This window comes from Poromitra crassiceps, assembly GCF_964638095.1.
Source record: "Poromitra crassiceps genome assembly, chromosome: 10".
Taxonomy (NCBI): Eukaryota; Metazoa; Chordata; class Actinopteri; order Beryciformes; family Melamphaidae; genus Poromitra; species Poromitra crassiceps.
In genome coordinates this window covers 45,203,656-45,221,402 of record NC_139631.1, presented here as the reverse complement: position 1 = coordinate 45,221,402, position 17,747 = coordinate 45,203,656, and the positions used below count along the sequence as shown (strand labels likewise).

At 46.1% G+C, this 17,747-nt stretch overlaps 1 protein-coding gene across 1 annotated transcript in view; it reads left to right on the top strand.

The window, feature by feature from the left end:
• The first annotated feature begins 4,934 nt into the window (after positions 1-4,934).
• Positions 4,935-17,747, top strand: part of cep120 (centrosomal protein 120) — a 74,703-nt gene continuing 61,890 nt past the window's right edge. Inside the window, exons 1-5 of the mRNA XM_083645457.1 lie at positions 4,935-4,998; positions 9,424-9,580; positions 10,404-10,518; positions 11,438-11,582; positions 14,992-15,140. Coding sequence (XP_083501583.1) covers positions 4,950-4,998; positions 9,424-9,580; positions 10,404-10,518; positions 11,438-11,582; positions 14,992-15,140 — 615 coding nt within the window. The 5' untranslated portion in view covers positions 4,935-4,949. The remainder of the gene's footprint in view (positions 4,999-9,423; positions 9,581-10,403; positions 10,519-11,437; positions 11,583-14,991; positions 15,141-17,747) is intronic.

The window sequence follows — 17,747 nt, the reverse complement described above, 5'->3', positions numbered from 1 at the left end:
TATTGATTTCTACATCAATATCTATTGAGGTCGGAGAAAATTACATTTTCACCTTCCGCCACTAGGGACGGTAGCACTGTCCTTTAGGAGTGGCGAGGTGCAGCCTTCTTGTCGCCCATGAAGGAAGCACAACAGCTCTCTGTTGCTAGCTAGCTTAACTGTTCACAGTGGTTTTTAGCGACCGCACCGAGCGCTAGTTTTCGACAGAGACTAGCCTACGTCTTTTTCTCCACCCGAGAAAGTTATCCTCCACGATAAGGAAAGCCATTTTGTCGTCTCGCGACTTTACCGAGTCGCCCAGCGCCAGTAACTTTGCCGAGTCACCGCTGTTGGACAGGGTTCCAGTGATTTTTTGCCGGATTTCACCGACGCCCTGGTCACGCACGGTGCCCATGCACGAGCAATATGGAGACTGGGCTATCCCCCTCTCCCTCCAGTCCAGGAGAGGGCGCCACGGCACCGCTGTCGGTTCCTCCTTCTCTGGAGGTCATGGCTCCCAAACCAAATTTTGCGGGAAACCTCGAGGTTTTGGGAAGAGATAGGAGCTTCCAAAAGGGCTTCGAGAACTTCTCGAAGCCCTTTTTAGCCAACATGTGCAACTTGAAGTTGCACATGTTGGCTTGCAAATTGATCCTTTATAGCAACGCACGTACTGGGGATCCTGAACACAGGTGTGGACCTGATGTCCAGGGCCGAGGCCAATTTACAGGGAGTGGCATCTCCACCCCCAAGTGGTGGAGCAAATATGGTCATGCCACGGCAGAGCCACGGTGAACCTGTTTGTGACGAGGAAGAACACTCAATGCAAGTTGTTCTTCTCAATCCACAGCCTGGACACGCCTCTGGGCAGAGACACATTAGCCGCAAGAGCTGCTTTACGCGTTCCTCCCACTACAGCTGATCCCTCCCACTCTGTCCAGAGTCAGCGAGAAGGGGCACACGCTCATTCTGATAGCCCCTCCCACTCCAGAGAACAGGCACACGCTCATTCTGATAGCCCCTCTGTGGTCAACGATGCTGGCAGGCGGAGATTCATCTGATGCTGCTGTGTGGAGACTCCTGGAGCCGAGTGCACCAGCTGGGCGTACGCCTAGGTGTAACGCTACGTCCGACGTAGAACTCAAAGTTACGACTAACTTAATTTTATGACTAGTGCACCATGTAGTCTTAAGCCCTGTATGCGCTGCGCCTGGGTGAGCGCCTGGGTGAGCCGAGTGCACCAGCTGGGCGTAAAAAAGTAGGTCTTAACTGTTACGCCGGACTTAGCTACGCCCGACGTTGTGATTTGAATTTACACCGAGTGCACCAAGCCTGACTTACCATGGTCGTAGCTGCGCCCGGTCTTTAGGCTGCGGACGTGCGCGTCCACGTGAATACGTGCTTGTTGCCAAGCAACACACTTCTCTCAGACGAGCTCAAGACAGTTGACAGACAGCTCCAACTCAGCTCAAACTTATAGAGTTGTATGCAAAGCGTAGAAACGTTCTCACAGCTCAATTTAACAGCACACATATGGATGGATATTTTTGGAGAAGATTCCCCCGCATCACAGGACTGAACAGCACTGACAGCACAGAGCTGTCAGTCCCGACAGCGCAGATCAAGATGAGACAGCTGCCAGTCAGTATGGGTACGCATTGGGTGTAACTTTTACGCCTGCTCCATACCAGACGTAAAAGTTACACCCAGGCGCAGCGCATACAGGGCTTAAGACTACAGGGTGCACTAGTCATAAAATTAAGTTAGTCGTAACTTTGAGTTCTACGTCGGACGTAGCGTTACTCCTAGGCGTACGCCCAGCTGGTGCACTCGGCTCCTGCTGTCTCTGTCCCCCCTCCCCCCCCCCCCCTAAAGGACGCTGCTACTGCCCCTAGCGGCGGATGGTGAAAATGTCATTTTCTCCGACCCCAATATGAGGAGATTGACGACTTTGACGTAGAAATATATAATATCAGTGCTTCTGTAGGGTCACACAGGTCTGTTCCCCATTAGAGTGAGTTACCTCACTCATATTATTCCTGAAAACCGGGGTTATATACATAACCTTAAGTTCGCAATGCAACAGCCATGCAGCAGGACTGAAGCCAACGGGCCCTGACGACGAAACCCTCGTGGCCAAGCCTTCTCTACCAGCGGCTCTGCCTCACAACACCTGACCTGCATCGTATCAGTGCTCGTTCTATGACTTGAATATAGTGCTATGAACTCTGTTTACAAAAGACTGTCATCTTTTGAGAGACACGCTGTTGTTGTCTCGTAAGGCTGCTTCGTACGTTCAGTTTTCTCCACCCGCTCTAATACAGACACACACACACACACACACACACACACACACACACACACACACACACACCCGCTCTATCTCCACTTAATAACATTGAAATGGTATAAAGATGATGAAACCTGCTGTTGCTTTTTTTATACTGTATATGCCTTAATTCATATGTTTGGCAATCATGATTAAAGGATGTTTATATATAGTCTTTTCTCTCTGCGTTTTTCTTCTGAAAATAACCAAACTATTGACTGATGCTCCCTAAACATAATAGTAGCCTCTGTTAGATTCTACATCTGTGTATATTTAGCGGTGTTGTGTTTGATGGTAATTGCAGCAACCCATGTTGAGGGCTTGCCCAGGGGTGGATTCGAACTGCCGACCTTCGGCTTTGCAAGGCGGACGCGCTAACCACTGCACCGAGAGAGCTAGCTCCCTTGGCGGAGCTGATTAACGTGCCTTTATACTGGGGGAGTGAGTTTAACCAACCTACTCGCTACCACTCTGGACTCACGAGGACTCACATTCATTCGGTTACATATAGCCTATACCAGTGGCGCCTGTGTGGCCCGCGATGGAATTGCAAAAAAACAAAAACATTTTTTTTTTTACAGTGCACCTGAACGCAACATACAAGATACCCGCTGAATAAGTGTCCAAATGTTCATGTCATTCTGGCCAATACTCCACTTCTGTTATAGCATTTCAGTCTGGAATATGGAATATCTTTCAATAATCTATGACGTAGCTGCTAAATTGTCAAATACCGTTGTCTGCTCGCTACCCAGGCACTTATGATGTACTTAACCTAATTAACTATCCGGTGTGCACAACATTGTCAGACTAAACTCCGGCTGACACCCCAAAAACCTACAATCCCCTACAGAAAAATGTATATTGTTTGTTTATTAACTGGCCCCTGGCCTTCTATCATTTCACGAAAGTGGCCCCCGGGCAAAGCAAGTTGAGCATCCCTGGCCTATACTGTCGGCTGTAATTTGTGAGACTGCATGAGGTTTATCTTCTATCACATAGGTTTCCCCACAATTATTTCTTTAGTGACAAAAACAAAGTTTACACAGTCAACTCAAAAGTGGCAGTAGTAGGATAGTAGTAGCCTAGTAAGATGTGGTAGTAGGTGAGATAGCAAATAGGCTAGGCTAGGCCTATAGGACAAATCAGCGTGACGTCACAACAACAACAAATCCCCCAGAAATGCGGAAGCCCGCAGCAGTTAACTAGTATGAGTTGTGCCAAACAAACGTTAATATCTCACTAACTGACATTGCTTATATTTTGACATTCTGAGTGAGAGCAGAAGTAGCTCAAGAGTTTGATGTATAATATAATGTATGCATGTCGTGGTAAAGTTGTGTGAACGGTTGCAGTTTTTTAAATTGTACAGCGCACAGCCAGGGCTAGAGTGAGCACTCAAGGCAGCAGCTCCATAGGGTCCCATTGCCGTTTCCCCCCGGAAATGCGGTTTGTTTACCAAAATGCTGCTCGGCCGATCCCTTGTATAGAGACAGTCCGCATGTCTGGGAACGCCCACAAAATGTTAAACGGCTGGTGCGCGAGTGGGGTAAAACCGCCCATATATCTCATGGGCTGACTCACCAAAAGACGGTGCTGCCTGCGGCTCTAAACTACATGTTTGGGGGTTCTAGAGCAGAACACAAGACGTCTGCTCAGATGTGCGTTTACTGCGGTGGTTAAATCCCCGATCGTGTCTGCCTGGGCTGGGCTATCAGCTAAATTCTAACTTTGCTGAATGGATAGAACGGGTGTTTTTACCCCACCCTGACCCCGCCCCCAGCCAGGCTGAGCCAGGCCAGCGTCTATGACGAGACGTGGCCTCAACCTATAGTGCTGTAGTGCTATTCTCAAAGCAGTGATTCTCATATTTTTTCATATCAATTTAGCCCACATAAGAGCCCCATTTGATGATCTTTTGTCTCTTCAGACCAAAATCTGAGAATGCTTTTATTGTTAGATATGATTTTCAATCTGTCGCCTATTGAGATCATGTGAAACTCAAACTATGATCCAAACAGTCATTCTTCTATATTCTCTAATTGCGTTAACATCTTCTAAATGAGATAATTGTAAAGTTTAAGCAATCATTAATTTGCCGGGGACCCCCTAGAACTCCCTCTAGGACCCCCAAGTGGTCCCCGGACCCTACATTTTAGAACCACTGCTCTAACGCTTGACACTCAACCACTCAACACTAGGCAAATAGTCTGCTGTCTCCCTCCACCCCAGCAGAGGGCGGGCGCAGCCGGAGCCTCCCCATCAAAGAGTATTGAAGGCAAGAGCGAAGTAGTTGAAGGTTTTACCTCAGCGCTGCCGCCATTTTGGCCTGAAAAAACGCCTCCTTGCCGAACGTTCATCAGAAACATGACAGCCAATCAGAGGCAGTCTCCTCCACCAGGCCAAAATGGCGGATTTGCTGTGCGCTCATACAACGAGTTTCGTTTTATATCTTATCAATACAAGTTCTTTGTCTCCATCGTCTCTTCCGCTGTTAAAACAAAATGGGTGGCGCCAAAGCTTGACAACAAAGCGGGTGTTTGTAACAGACAGGCAGACTGTACTCTAAACACGTCTCAACAGAACGAGTTAGATCAGCGAGAAGTCTGAGGTGTAAACAGACTGGTTTACTCATGTCGGCATGGCTTCAAAGACAGACCAGCTTCTGATCGTTTTGTCCATTCTGGAAGGTAAGTAGTTGGCTAACTGCTAACCTTTAACTTACTAATGAGACAGTAACGGTTAACGTTACATTTTCCCTGTGTGTGTGAGTTACACTGATATCACAGCACATTTATAGTCACAGTAAGTAACTCTGTCATAAAGTGAATGAAGTAAGTTAAAGTTGGCGTTACAGCCAGCTGACTGACAGCAGCCTGTTGTTCACTGCTGATGGATAGCTGACTGCAGTTGTTAAATCCACTTTAAACGGACTCAACCGGTGTTGTTGTTCCAGTAATCTAGGGCAGATAATAATTTACCAGCCAACTAAATTAGCTGTTTAGAATAGAATAGGGCTGCAGATGATTGTTGATTATTTGCATGCTAAGTAGCTGCTAGAGAAAACCATTTTACCAGTCAATTTCTAGAATAGAATACAAAATGACAGTTGGTCACTTGTGGAGTAACTCATTTACCAGCCACTTTTAACTTGCACACCATTATACAGGTAGGCTAACTTATCCGGATAGAGGTCGCATTTAAAAACCAGGTGTAAATGAGATGTAGGTTACCAGCCAACTGAACGAGCTAGTTTAGATTCATCATCATATCATTTATAAAAGGGAGCAAGTGTGCTCTGTTTGTTTGTTTCCCCATTGATGATGTCACAATTGGCTATGCCTTCATCAGTGATGTCGTCAGTGACATCATTATTGGCCAAAATCATCTTATGACATCACTGATGATGTCATAGCAGGCATTGTGACATAATCATTGATGTCATGAGAGCAATTGTGATGTCATCAGTGAGTGATGCGAAGTTGGGCAATTGTGCCCTGTGCATGGCATGCAGATTAGAGCAGGTGAGGCCAAGCTGCGGGCGAGGCCGACGTGGAGAAATTGTGCGCTGAGTGACGTCACTCGAGCACTCCATGATGTGATCAGTGATAATCACTTGAGCAAATGTGATGTCATCAGTGATGCGAAGTTGAGCAATTGTGCGCTGCACATGCCTATAGAGCAGGCAAGGCCACGCAGCAGCCGAGCTGTGGGCGAGGCCGTGCAGTGGCCGAGCTGCGGACGAGCTGCGTATGCGAGCCCGCACAGCGAACGAGCTGCAGGGCGGGCGAGCCTAGGAATTGAGAGCACGCAGCGCAAGAGATTTCTACTAGAATGATGGTTGCTTACCTGCCAAAGTCGCTACTAGTCTGGAGTAGACAAATTGAGCAGTGACAGCTAGAGACTATCTGTGTTTGAGTCATGTTGATAATTGACCAGCCTGAACCATCAAGAGAACATTTCTTGAGCCCTAAATGCTGCGTGACTTGCCTCAAACAGGAAGATCCATTAGTTGCACTAACTAATTAGAATGAGTTAGTGCAACTAGTTCGTAACGAGTTGTAGTTTTTTAACGGTGCAGATGATTCTCAGTTGTAGTTGTTGCTAGATTGCTGCGGCTGACAGAGACTGACTCAGTTTCCCTGTGTAGTGGATGACAGCGGTGTAGTGGATGACAGCTGTGTAGTGGATGACAGCTGAATTAAACCAAGGCTGTTCACTGTCTGCATCCAGTCAGTCTTGTCCTGGTTAGGATTGTGTTTTCCAGGGTTTCCCACCGGCCTTGGAAATCCATGAAAGAAAGAAAAACACGTTTGAAAATGTATGTCTGGCCTATACTCAGAATCAGAAACACTTTATTGATCCCTGAGGAGAAAGTGGTCAAACATTTATTTGAAAATCTGCCGGCTTCCCAGTCCTCTCCTACACACCTGGCCCCTGCTAGCTGTGACCATAGTTTCCTTCAAAATGTGGCACCCAGTTTCTTCAGTGTGCATCTCTGGATCTGCACCTCCCACCCTGAGGAAGTTCTAGAGAACCGCAGGGAACGGATGTATTTTTGTAGGCCAACCCAGAAGCACAGGCACTTCCTGGTTCCTTCGTCTAAAAGTCAATGGGATTTTTGTATGGGCATTTCAGTTCTAGTAAATGCATGAAATAAGGTGTGTGGTTATCAAAAGTTTATGAAATGGCAAACTTTGTGTTAAGCGAGATAATCTTCACAAACTTGCATGACTTTTGAAGCGTTTTCTGAACATTTAAAATTTTAAAATTCACATGTACGCTTCAAAAGTCATAAGTGGTCCTTATTTGTGAAGATTATCTTGCTGAACATGAAGTTCGCCACACTGTTAAAATAAGCGAGCAAATTATTCTCATGTTGATCTCAGCGCACAATATGCAAGGCAGCAGTCTAAAAGTAACGTTAGCTCAGTGCGGTAGCTAGCTTGATAGCTGACAGCTAACATTAGCTAACAACACCAGACAGTGATTTAGCTCAACACTCACCAGAATTATTAAGTGTCTAGCAGCCAATCTGCTCCCACAGTTGAGCCTTTCTGTCTCTGTTGTGATACTTTCTCCATATGATTAGTTGCCAGAAAAGGAGCACCCGACACCAGCGTCTTTCTGAAAAGTTAAAATATTTTCAGCTGGGAGTCGGGCGCACAAAAATGCCGGAGCGCTGTGAAAATAGACGCTGGGCGCAGCGCACTTTCTCTAGACATCCGTGTGCGCCCGCATACGCTCTCTCCTCAGTGGAAACAACTGAAAAAAGACGCTGGAGCTTAGAAAAAGAAGCTAGATGGACACACAGCCTAAATAAGCTAGCAAAGAAAATGAGCTACAGTAGAGGCCTACTTGACACTAGCTTATTTACAACAGACGGCAACAAACAGCAACCAATGTATACATCTTTGCCCTAGTTGTTCTAGGTTACGGTACTTAAAAAAGAAAGAAAGATGGAAGCACTTCGGTTGCCTCCTAGCCTCATCTCCTAGCCTCGTCTCCTAGCCTCAATTGCAGTCAGCCTGAAGTTTATTAACCAAAATTAATTCACACCCTAGTTTGAGAAGTTCTTAAGGAGGAAAATGTCAAAATTCCGTAAGAAATTAGACTGTTACTAAGAAAATATTGAGGGGTTGCACTTAAGAGCCTTCTTATGTACTTCCTAAATTTCCCTCTTAAGTAATTTCTTAAGATCTATCTTAACTCATTCACCGCCAGTTTAGGACTGCCAATATTTAGCACAGGCCAAAGATTTTCATAATTGTTGGTCATCTTTCAAGACCCACAGTAAATTATCTATTAGCACCAGAGTGATTTGCAATACCTCAAAATGAAGATGTACGTCTCTGGGTTCACCAGGAAAAAAAAAGTGAGCTTTTAGCATGTTCTGTACTCTACTTATAGCCATTTATATACACCCTGTTTTCACCCAAAAGGTCTCTCTGAGAAAAGAAATTGCAGAAAATGGCATTTATGTACACAGCACACAATATCAGGCAGAACTCGCTCTCAATTCTTTTATTTTGAACTGTATTGACATCAGACATGTAAATATTATTCATTATGACACAAATGACAAAAATATATATATATATATATATATATATATATATATGAAGTGCTTTTTTTACATTCAACAATACAGTTTGCTCAGTGTGAGTGAGTGTACAGACAGACACACAGACAGACAGACAGACAGACAGACAGACAGACAGACACACACAGACACAGACACACACACGCACACACGCACACACACACACACACACACACACACACACACACACACACACACACACACACACACACACACACACACACACAGAGAGAGAGAGAGTTCTCTCCACAGCTGCTGCTAGATCGCACCTCCTTCCCCCTCCTTCCCCATCAGCGTTTTGCCTCCTCTGCTGCTCGTTTCCCTCCTCTCGCTGGGACGAATGCTGCGACACGACACAGGAACGGCTTCCTTGGCTTTGGGACCAGGCGCTGCTGGAACCGGATCGATCATGTTCGTCACGGGTTTGACTAGGCAATCCAGGTTCGCCCTGCAGCAAGGCTGGCACATAGGAACGGGGTCCAGGGACCAGGATCGATCATGTTGGTCACGGGTTTGACTACCGCGGTTTCGATGTCCGCTGCTCTGCAGCAAGTCGATCAGCTCTGCAGCGCGGCGAGGGGGCATTTCAATGGCGTTTCTCCTCTGCAACAAGGAAGCGCGTTTCTCCTCCTTTCCACCTTCTTCCTAATTTCAAACAACAGCTGCGGTATGTGTTTGATAAGTGCTGTCGGCTTGACTTTGAGGTTAGGGACCCGAAACTATGTCACAGGCTGGGTAAGTGTTTCAACTATGCGCTGCACTCATAAAAACAAAAACACGTCAAACACGTCATTGGCGGGGAGGGCTATTTCTGATAACACGTCAAAGACGTCATTGGCGGTGAATGAGTTAAGAACACATTGTTGAATCCGGCCCCCCTCTTCTAATCTAATTACCTACTGTGGCTATTATTTATTGAATCTTGAATTCTGGACTGCTTCCTGTGCTACTCTATTGTCTCATCCCGTCCCTATTTAGGAGTGTTCTGTAAATGTCCCTCTGTGGTTCCCAGGTCGTCATTTCCCCAAGAGGGGGCGCCACAGCCTGGTGGTGCAGGCTGGCTTTGACGGGGAGCAGCTGGCAACAGACCCGGTGGAGCACAGAGAGCGGCCTCAGTTCTGCACCGAGCTGGCCTGGGAGCTGGACCGCCGCACGCTGCACCAACACAGGTCTGTCTGCGCCAAAATACATGTTGTGCTTTGGGTACTCACCACACGATGAAATATTAATCCAAAATGCACATAATTGGTCTTTTTGGAAGGAAAAGAGGTATCCGGCACTACTTTCCAAACATGGCCGCCGACCTCTTTTCCTTCTAAAAAGACAGATTATGTGCATTTTGGATTAACATTTCATCGTGTGGTGAGTACCCGAAGCACAACATGTATTTTGGTGCTGTGAGATGTGTGTTTTGGCAGATTTTTAACAGCTGTACCATTAGCCTCCATTCTATGGCGATAATTACTAACTTCACAACTGTAGCTCACTGTAAACTGAGCGGACAGTGCCGGTAAGGCATGGTGTATCTTGGTTATGTGGGGGGGATGTGGCAAATGAGCTAAACTTCCAAAAAAGTGGTGTATCCCTTTAAGTATCGGTACCAAATTAACGTGGTATAGTACCATTTTTAATAGAAGGATATTGCGGTTCTATTCTGGTACCGGTATACCGTGCATCCCTAACGCAGGGTGCTGGCACAGCCATCGGGAGCAATTTGGGGTTCAGTGTCTTTGACATGTGGACTGGAAGAGCCGGGGATCGAACCACCAACCTTCTGATTAGTGGACGACCCGCTCTACCTCCTGAGCCACAGGGGGCCCAAGGGGGCCCCTTGGGCCCCCTTGGGCCCCCTTGTTGGCCTTGGATTAGTTTCCCAAAATCCATTGGCTTTGTCTAGTGTTACTAGTGTTTGGTAAATGTTGTAATCCAGCAGCCTGTGTGGCCAGCAGATGGAGACAGTGAGCTGTGTGTTGTTTCCCTCTGTGCCCTCAGGCTCCAGAGAACTCCCATCAAGCTTCAGTGTTTTGCCGTGGACTCGCTCAGTAAGGCCAGGGAGAGTGTGGGCTACATCGTCCTGGACCTGCGCTCTGTACAGGAAGTCAAGCAGGTACAACTCCTCCCCCCTCTGTCCTGACTTCCGGGGTGTGTGGGTGGTGGTGGTGATGGGGTGTGTGGGTGGTGATGGGGTGTGTGGGTGGTGGTGGTGGTGGGGACGGGGGGGTCATTTTGAAATAGATGAGATCATTGTAGGAAATTTAATCAATATTTTGGGGTAATATAAAGACAGTTCTCGTTCATCTGCACCACCTCCAATTTCTTTTGCGTGTGCTCCACTCTGTATATAATAAATACCTTGGGGGCAACATTTGCCCCCACTGTCGAAAAATTGGCGACATTTACAAAATTGGGGGGGGCACTTTAAAAAAAGTAGTTATTGCATAATGTTGCTAAAGAGTAGTGTGAAAAACAGCACAGTTTGTTTATTATTTATTCATTCATTTATTGTGAGTGAGTGTGTTCTTCTGGCAACCAGCTTGCAGGTTCTGAGTGTGTGTTAGAGATGGAAATGGAAATTAAATTAATTGAAAGCAAAGAAAATTACCAAAATCTTGGGGGCATTTTTTGCCCCAGGATGATGAATTTAGGGGCATTCTGATATTTCTCTGCGCATTTTTGCCCCTGGCTAAATTCCTACACTGGATGAGTTCAGGAAGTTTGTTTTCTTCTTCTTCTGCAGTGTTGATTCCACTGCAGGTCCAAAAAGCAGGGTTGAAAAATAAAACCAAATAAACCGGATGCAAAAGAGGACAAATCCAAACCAGTACTCAGTCTCATATACACACATGCACATGCTACTTTCTTCCACAATTTATGAGAACATGAGTTTGTTTGTTGGATAATCCAGCTGTCAGAATGAAGCACAGTCACGACACACACGCGTTTCAAAATAAAATACAAACTGTAAAATGAGCTGGAGAGTTTTTCGAGCATTAGCTGACAGGTTGTGTGTCTGTCTGCTCTGCCAGGAGCCACGCTGGTATCCACTGCTGAGCAGTAAATACACCAAACAGCGTCCAGCCATCCTGCTCAGCGTGCTGCTGGAGAGCGACATCAAGCCCTCCCAACCCTCTCCTGATAGGTTCAAAGCCAAGAAGGCCCCGCCCCGACAAGGTCAGCTGACTATAAAGCTTACGTAGATTAGTTCTTTGTGTTGTTGTTTTTTATTCTATTTGTTACATTCTGTTCTGCTCTTCTTCGCTACTCCTCTTCTCTTCTTTCTTATAGACTGTTTTCACAGAATTGTGTTGCTTTGGGAACAGTTTGAAAACTAGCTCATTTCCTGTCAGCTATTGTATTAGCAAACACTGCAACAGTTAGTAAGCTAGGGGCAATTTAGAATCTTTATGTTGTAAAGTTAAAACCGTCTATATGTAGCAACCGCTTTATAAAATCAATAAGCCCCGTGAGCCTGTGGTTGACAGTGATTTTACAACGGCTAAGAGGCTAACGGCGTGCCGTAAACACCTCTTAGCCGTTGTAAAATCACTGTCAACTAGGGATGATCCGATCGATCGGCACGCGATAGGAATCGGCAGATTTTCAGCCTAAATGAGATCGGAGAATTCTGATAATGCTTTATTTGCACCGATTGCAAAACCGATTGATGACGCGAAACACGTGAGTGGAGTTAAAATACCTTGTGGGAGAAGCAACTACTGTAGCAGCCGAGCAGGAGGACTGCAGCTCCGCTCCTCATGTCTTCACATGTTTCCAAGTTCTCCACGCTGAGTGAGTTTGGTGATGAGTGTCAGAGACCCATGCTGCTTCACCGAGGCTAGTAGTAACGTTAGCTCTTAACGTGACTTTACAATGCAGTTAGCTTGCTACATGTAGCATTAGCTACGAAACAGCCGCGTCTCATTAACATGAGTTTGTTTTGCTCGACACAAAAGTTCAGGGGCCAGTTGCACCAAGTGGTCTTAACTATGCCTGGTCGTAACTCCTACGTCGGTCTTAGTTAAGACCAGTCTTTAGAGTGGATTTACGCCTGTTGCACCAACAGGGTTTATGTCTGGTCTTAACTACGCTGGTCGTAGCAATGCGCGTCCATGTGAATTGCCGGGGAATGTGCCCTGATTGGGCCAAAAATGTGCCTCGCGCCGTCACCCACTACTGTATGTGCGTCACTACACCCTCCCTCCTCCCATAGGGATGGGAAACGAGAACCGGTTCTTGTTGAGAACCCGGTCCCAGTGGATCAATTCCTTGGAATCGTTAGCCAACGTCCTGAACGATTCCACTATCGATTCCATGCGCGATGACATCACACGCTGCGACACGCACGCAACACAGCCTTGTTTTGTTTAGACCGCAGCCACCGGTCTAGCCACCGTCTAGGCAGAAGCAAAACGATGACCACAGTGCCACTTGCAATGCTTGCAAAACCTCTATTTCGTCAAAGGGGGGAAATACTAGCAATATGCAGAAACATTTGTCCACACAGCATGCAATAATTTTGGAGGAATGTCACGTTTCTGATGTGCTACGGAGTGACGATAACGTGGCTAACAGCAGCGCGGCTAACGTTAGCGCTCCTCCAGACCCTGTCTATTGTGTGTTTAGTGTTTGTGCCATTTGTTTCATTGCGTAAACCAGATTTCACCAATACTCCATTTCCATCCATTTAATTTAGAGGATGATGACGTTCAGAGTCAGACTGGTTCAGAGGCTGCAGCGAGTACTTCTTGTGCTGCGCACTTCTAGCCCCTCCATTCACCCAGGCAGGGAAGAGTAAAATGACCGAGGCGAGGGTAAACAAATGTCACTGAGCAGTGACTAGTTTGTCTGACATGCCAGCTAAAGTAAAATGTCAAAGTTGCATGTTGTTATTCTAACCACTAGTTCTGTTTCATTCATTCTCACTATATATTTTCTATAGGGAGATGACAAAGATGCTCAAGCCAAAATACAAACCCCCAAACAAAGCCAGTTTAACAGACACACTGATCCCTGCTTGGTATGGGATTGAAAAGAGCAATCTGATCTCAGAGCTGAATAATAATACATAATTATAATGATAATAATATAAAAGAAAATGAATGTTAATAAACCCGTTTGTACTCTTTTTTTTTTTTCCTTGCCCAATGAGAATCGATAAGAGAATCGATAAGGAATCGGATCGATAAGCAGAATCGAAAATGGAATCGGAATCGCTAAAATCTTATCAATTCCCATCCCTATCCTCCCACCCCCCTCCTCCTGTAGAAGCCCTGGGGGAAAATGGCGCCGGCGATTAGTGCCAGGCAGTCTGAATGAAATTGAATGTAACGTTCCCAATTCTATGTATTCAATTCTAAAAAACGACCCTCAACATTTGGGAAGGCTAAGCCACACAACTAGTTCGTTATAATCGAACGTCATGCTTCGAAGGCGACTTTACGACGATGAGGACGGTAAGGACTCAATTACAGCAGGTCTCCGCTGAGACTACCACAGAGATCTCTGTTACAGGCAGGCACTTCATTACGCCTCCTCCTGACCATGCATAAGAGTTACGCCTGGGCGTAGTGAAAAGAAGGCTTAAGCCCTCTTGCTGCAACCGGCGTAGCTGTTAGGTCGTAAAGTTACGACCGACTTAGCTTAAGACCAGTCGTAAGACCACTTGGTGCAACTGGCCGCAGGAATTTCAACATTAGCTCGTTGCATTGAACCCTGAACTAATGTTATCAAGACCGCAGCAAACTTGAGTATATCTTTGGCGGGTCAGGTTGCCAGATACAGCGAAGGTTTCAGCACAAAGACTGTTCAAAAACCGCCAAAATGCTCACAAAAGCACCCAAGTAAATGCAGGTCTATGGAAACAGTCTGGCAACATGGAGTCTGAGGCGTCGGCTACCTACAAGACCCAATGCTTTTGTTTACAATCATGATGTCAATATTGAGGTAGGAAAAAAAACATACGTTTTAACCAGGACTTTGAATGATGAAATGCATGTCAAATGGAAACAGTTAGACCTGTAACACCGCTATAAAAACTGATATAATTGGGGAAACTCATAGACCAATCGGTGATCGGTGGCAAAACAACGTGGTGGGAACCCCTCTACTGTAAATCATGTCCTCTACTGTAAATCATGTCCTCTACTGTAAATCATGTCCTCTTATGACTTATTATTACTTATGTCCTGTCAGTTATTGTCTTAACAAACACTGCAGCAGGAAGTAAGCTAGGTTGTAAAGTTAAAACCGTCTTTTCTATTGTCTTGCATTCTGACTGATCTTGTCTCCTCTGCTATCTCCCTATGTCTCCTCTGCTGTGTCCCTGTCTCCTCTGCTGTGTCCCTATGTCTCCTCTGCTATTTCCCTATGTCTGCTGTGTCCCTGTCTCCTCTGCTGTCTTCTCTGCTGTGCTCTCTTTCTCATCTGCTGTCTCCTCTTCTGTGTCCCTCTGTCTCTTCTGTTGTGTCCCTCTGTCTCTTCTGCTGTGTCCCTCTGTCTCCTCTGCTTTGTCCCTCTGTCTCCTCTGCTTTGTCCCTCTGTCTCCTCTGCTGTCTGCTCGGCTGTGTCCCTCTGTCTCCAGGCTCTCCAGCATTAACCGATCTGCTTCCAGAGAAGCTGGAGGCGGAGCTGATCCAGGACCAGGGTTACCACCAGGTGGGCCCTCCGGAGCGCTGTGCCGACATGTTTGTGCTGTCTGTCACCGTGGCCTTCGCTACCAAACTAGAACAGGTGCTCACAATATACCCCTCCACCTCTGACCTCTGACCTCTAACGCACCACGTTTACACGCTCTGTAGTAAGTAATATACTCCTCCACCTCTGACCTCTAACGCACCACGTTTACACACACTGTAGTAAGTAGCTCCACCTCTGACCTCTAACGCACCACGTTTACACACACTGTAGTAAGTAATATACTCCTCCACCTCTGACCTCTGACCTCTAACGCACCACGTTTACACACACTGTAGTAAGTAATATACTCCTCCACCTCTGACCTCTAACGCACCACGTTTACACACACTGTAGTAAGTAATATACTCCTCCACCTCTGACCTCTGACCTCTAACGCACCACGTTTACACACACTGTAGTAAGTAATATACTCCTCCACCTCTGACCTCTAACGCACCACGTTTACACGCTCTGTAGTAAGTAATATACTCCTCTACCTCTGACCTCTAACGCACCACGTTTACACGCTCTGTAGTAAGTAATATGCTCCTCCACCTCTGACCTCTAACGCACCACGTTTACACGCTCTGTAGTAAGTAATATACTCCTCTACCTCTGACCTCTAACGCACCACGTTTACACACACTGTAGTAAGTAATATACTCCTCTACCTCTGACCTCTAACGCACCACGTTTACACGCTCTGTAGTAAGTAATATACTCCTCCACCTCTGACCTCTAACGCACCACGTTTACACACACTGTAGTAAGTAATATACTCCTCCACCTCTGACCTCTAACGCACCACGTTTACACACACTGTAGTAAGTAATATACTCCTCCACCTCTGACCTCTAACGCACCACGTTTACACACACTGTAGTAAGTAATATACTCCTCCACCTCTGACCTCTAACACACCACGTTTACACGCTCTGTAGTAAGTAATATACTCCTCCACCTCTGACCTCTAACGCACCACGTTTACACACACTGTAGTAAGTAATATACTCCTCCACCTCTGACCTCTAACGCACCACGTTTACACACACTGTAGTAAGTAATATACTCCTCCACCTCTGACCTCTAACGCACCACGTTTACACACACTGTAGTAAGTAATATACTCCTCCACCTCTGACCTCTAACGCACCACGTTTACACACACTGTAGTAAGTAATATACTCCTCCACCTCTGACCTCTAACGCACCACGTTTACACACACTGTAGTAAGTAATATACTCCTCCACCTCTGACCTCTAACGCACCACGTTTACACGCTCTGTAGTAAGTAATATACTCCTCCACCTCTGACCTCTAACACACCACGTTTACACGCTCTGTAGTAAGTAATATACTCCTCTACCTCTGACCTCTAACACACCACGTTTACACGCTCTGTAGTAAGTAATATAGTCCTCTACCTCTGACCTCTAACACACCACGTTTACACACACTGTAGTAAGTAATATACTCCTCCACCTCTGACCTCTAACGCACCACGTTTACACGCTCTGTAGTAAGTAATATACTCCTCCACCTCTGACCTCTAACACACCACGTTTACACGCTCTGTAGTAAGTAATATAGTCCTCTACCTCTGACCTCTAACACACCACGTTTACACACACTGTAGTAAGTAATATAGTCCTCTACCTCTGACCTCTAACGCACCACGTTTACACGCTCTGTAGTAAGTAATATAGTCCTCTACCTCTGACCTCTAACACACCACGTTTACACGCTCTGTAGTAAGTAATATAGTCCTCTACCTCTGACCTCTAACACACCACGTTTACACACACTGTAGTAAGTAATATAGTCCTCTACCTCTGACCTCTAACGCACCACGTTTACACGCTCTGTAGTAAGTAATATACTCCTCCACCTCTGACCTCTAACGCACCACGTTTACACGCTCTGTAGTAAGTAATATACTCCTCCACCTCTGACCTCTGACCTCTAACGCACCACGTTTACACACACTGTAGTAAGTAATATACTCCTCCACCTCTGACCTCTAACGCACCACGTTTACACACACTGTAGTAAGTAATATACTCCTCTACCTCTGACCTCTAACGCACCACGTTTACACGCTCTGTAGTAAGTAATATACTCCTCCACCTCTGACCTCTAACGCACCACGTTTACACACACTGTAGTAAGTAATATACTCCTCCACCTCTGACCTCTAACGCACCACGTTTACACGCTCTGTAGTAAGTAATATAGTCCTCTACCTCTGACCTCTAACACACCACGTTTACACGCTCTGTAGTAAGTAATATAGTCCTCTACCTCTGACCTCTAACACACCACGTTTACACACACTGTAGTAAGTAATATAGTCCTCTACCTCTGACCTCTAACGCACCACGTTTACACGCTCTGTAGTAATATACTCCTCCACCTCTGACCTCTAACGCACCACGTTTACACGCTCTGTAGTAAGTAATATACTCCTCCACCTCTGACCTCTGACCTCTAACGCACCACGTTTACACACACTGTAGTAAGTAATATACTCCTCCACCTCTGACCTCTAACGCACCACGTTTACACACACTGTAGTAAGTAATATACTCCTCTACCTCTGACCTCTAACGCACCACGTTTACACGCTCTGTAGTAAGTAATATACTCCTCCACCTCTGACC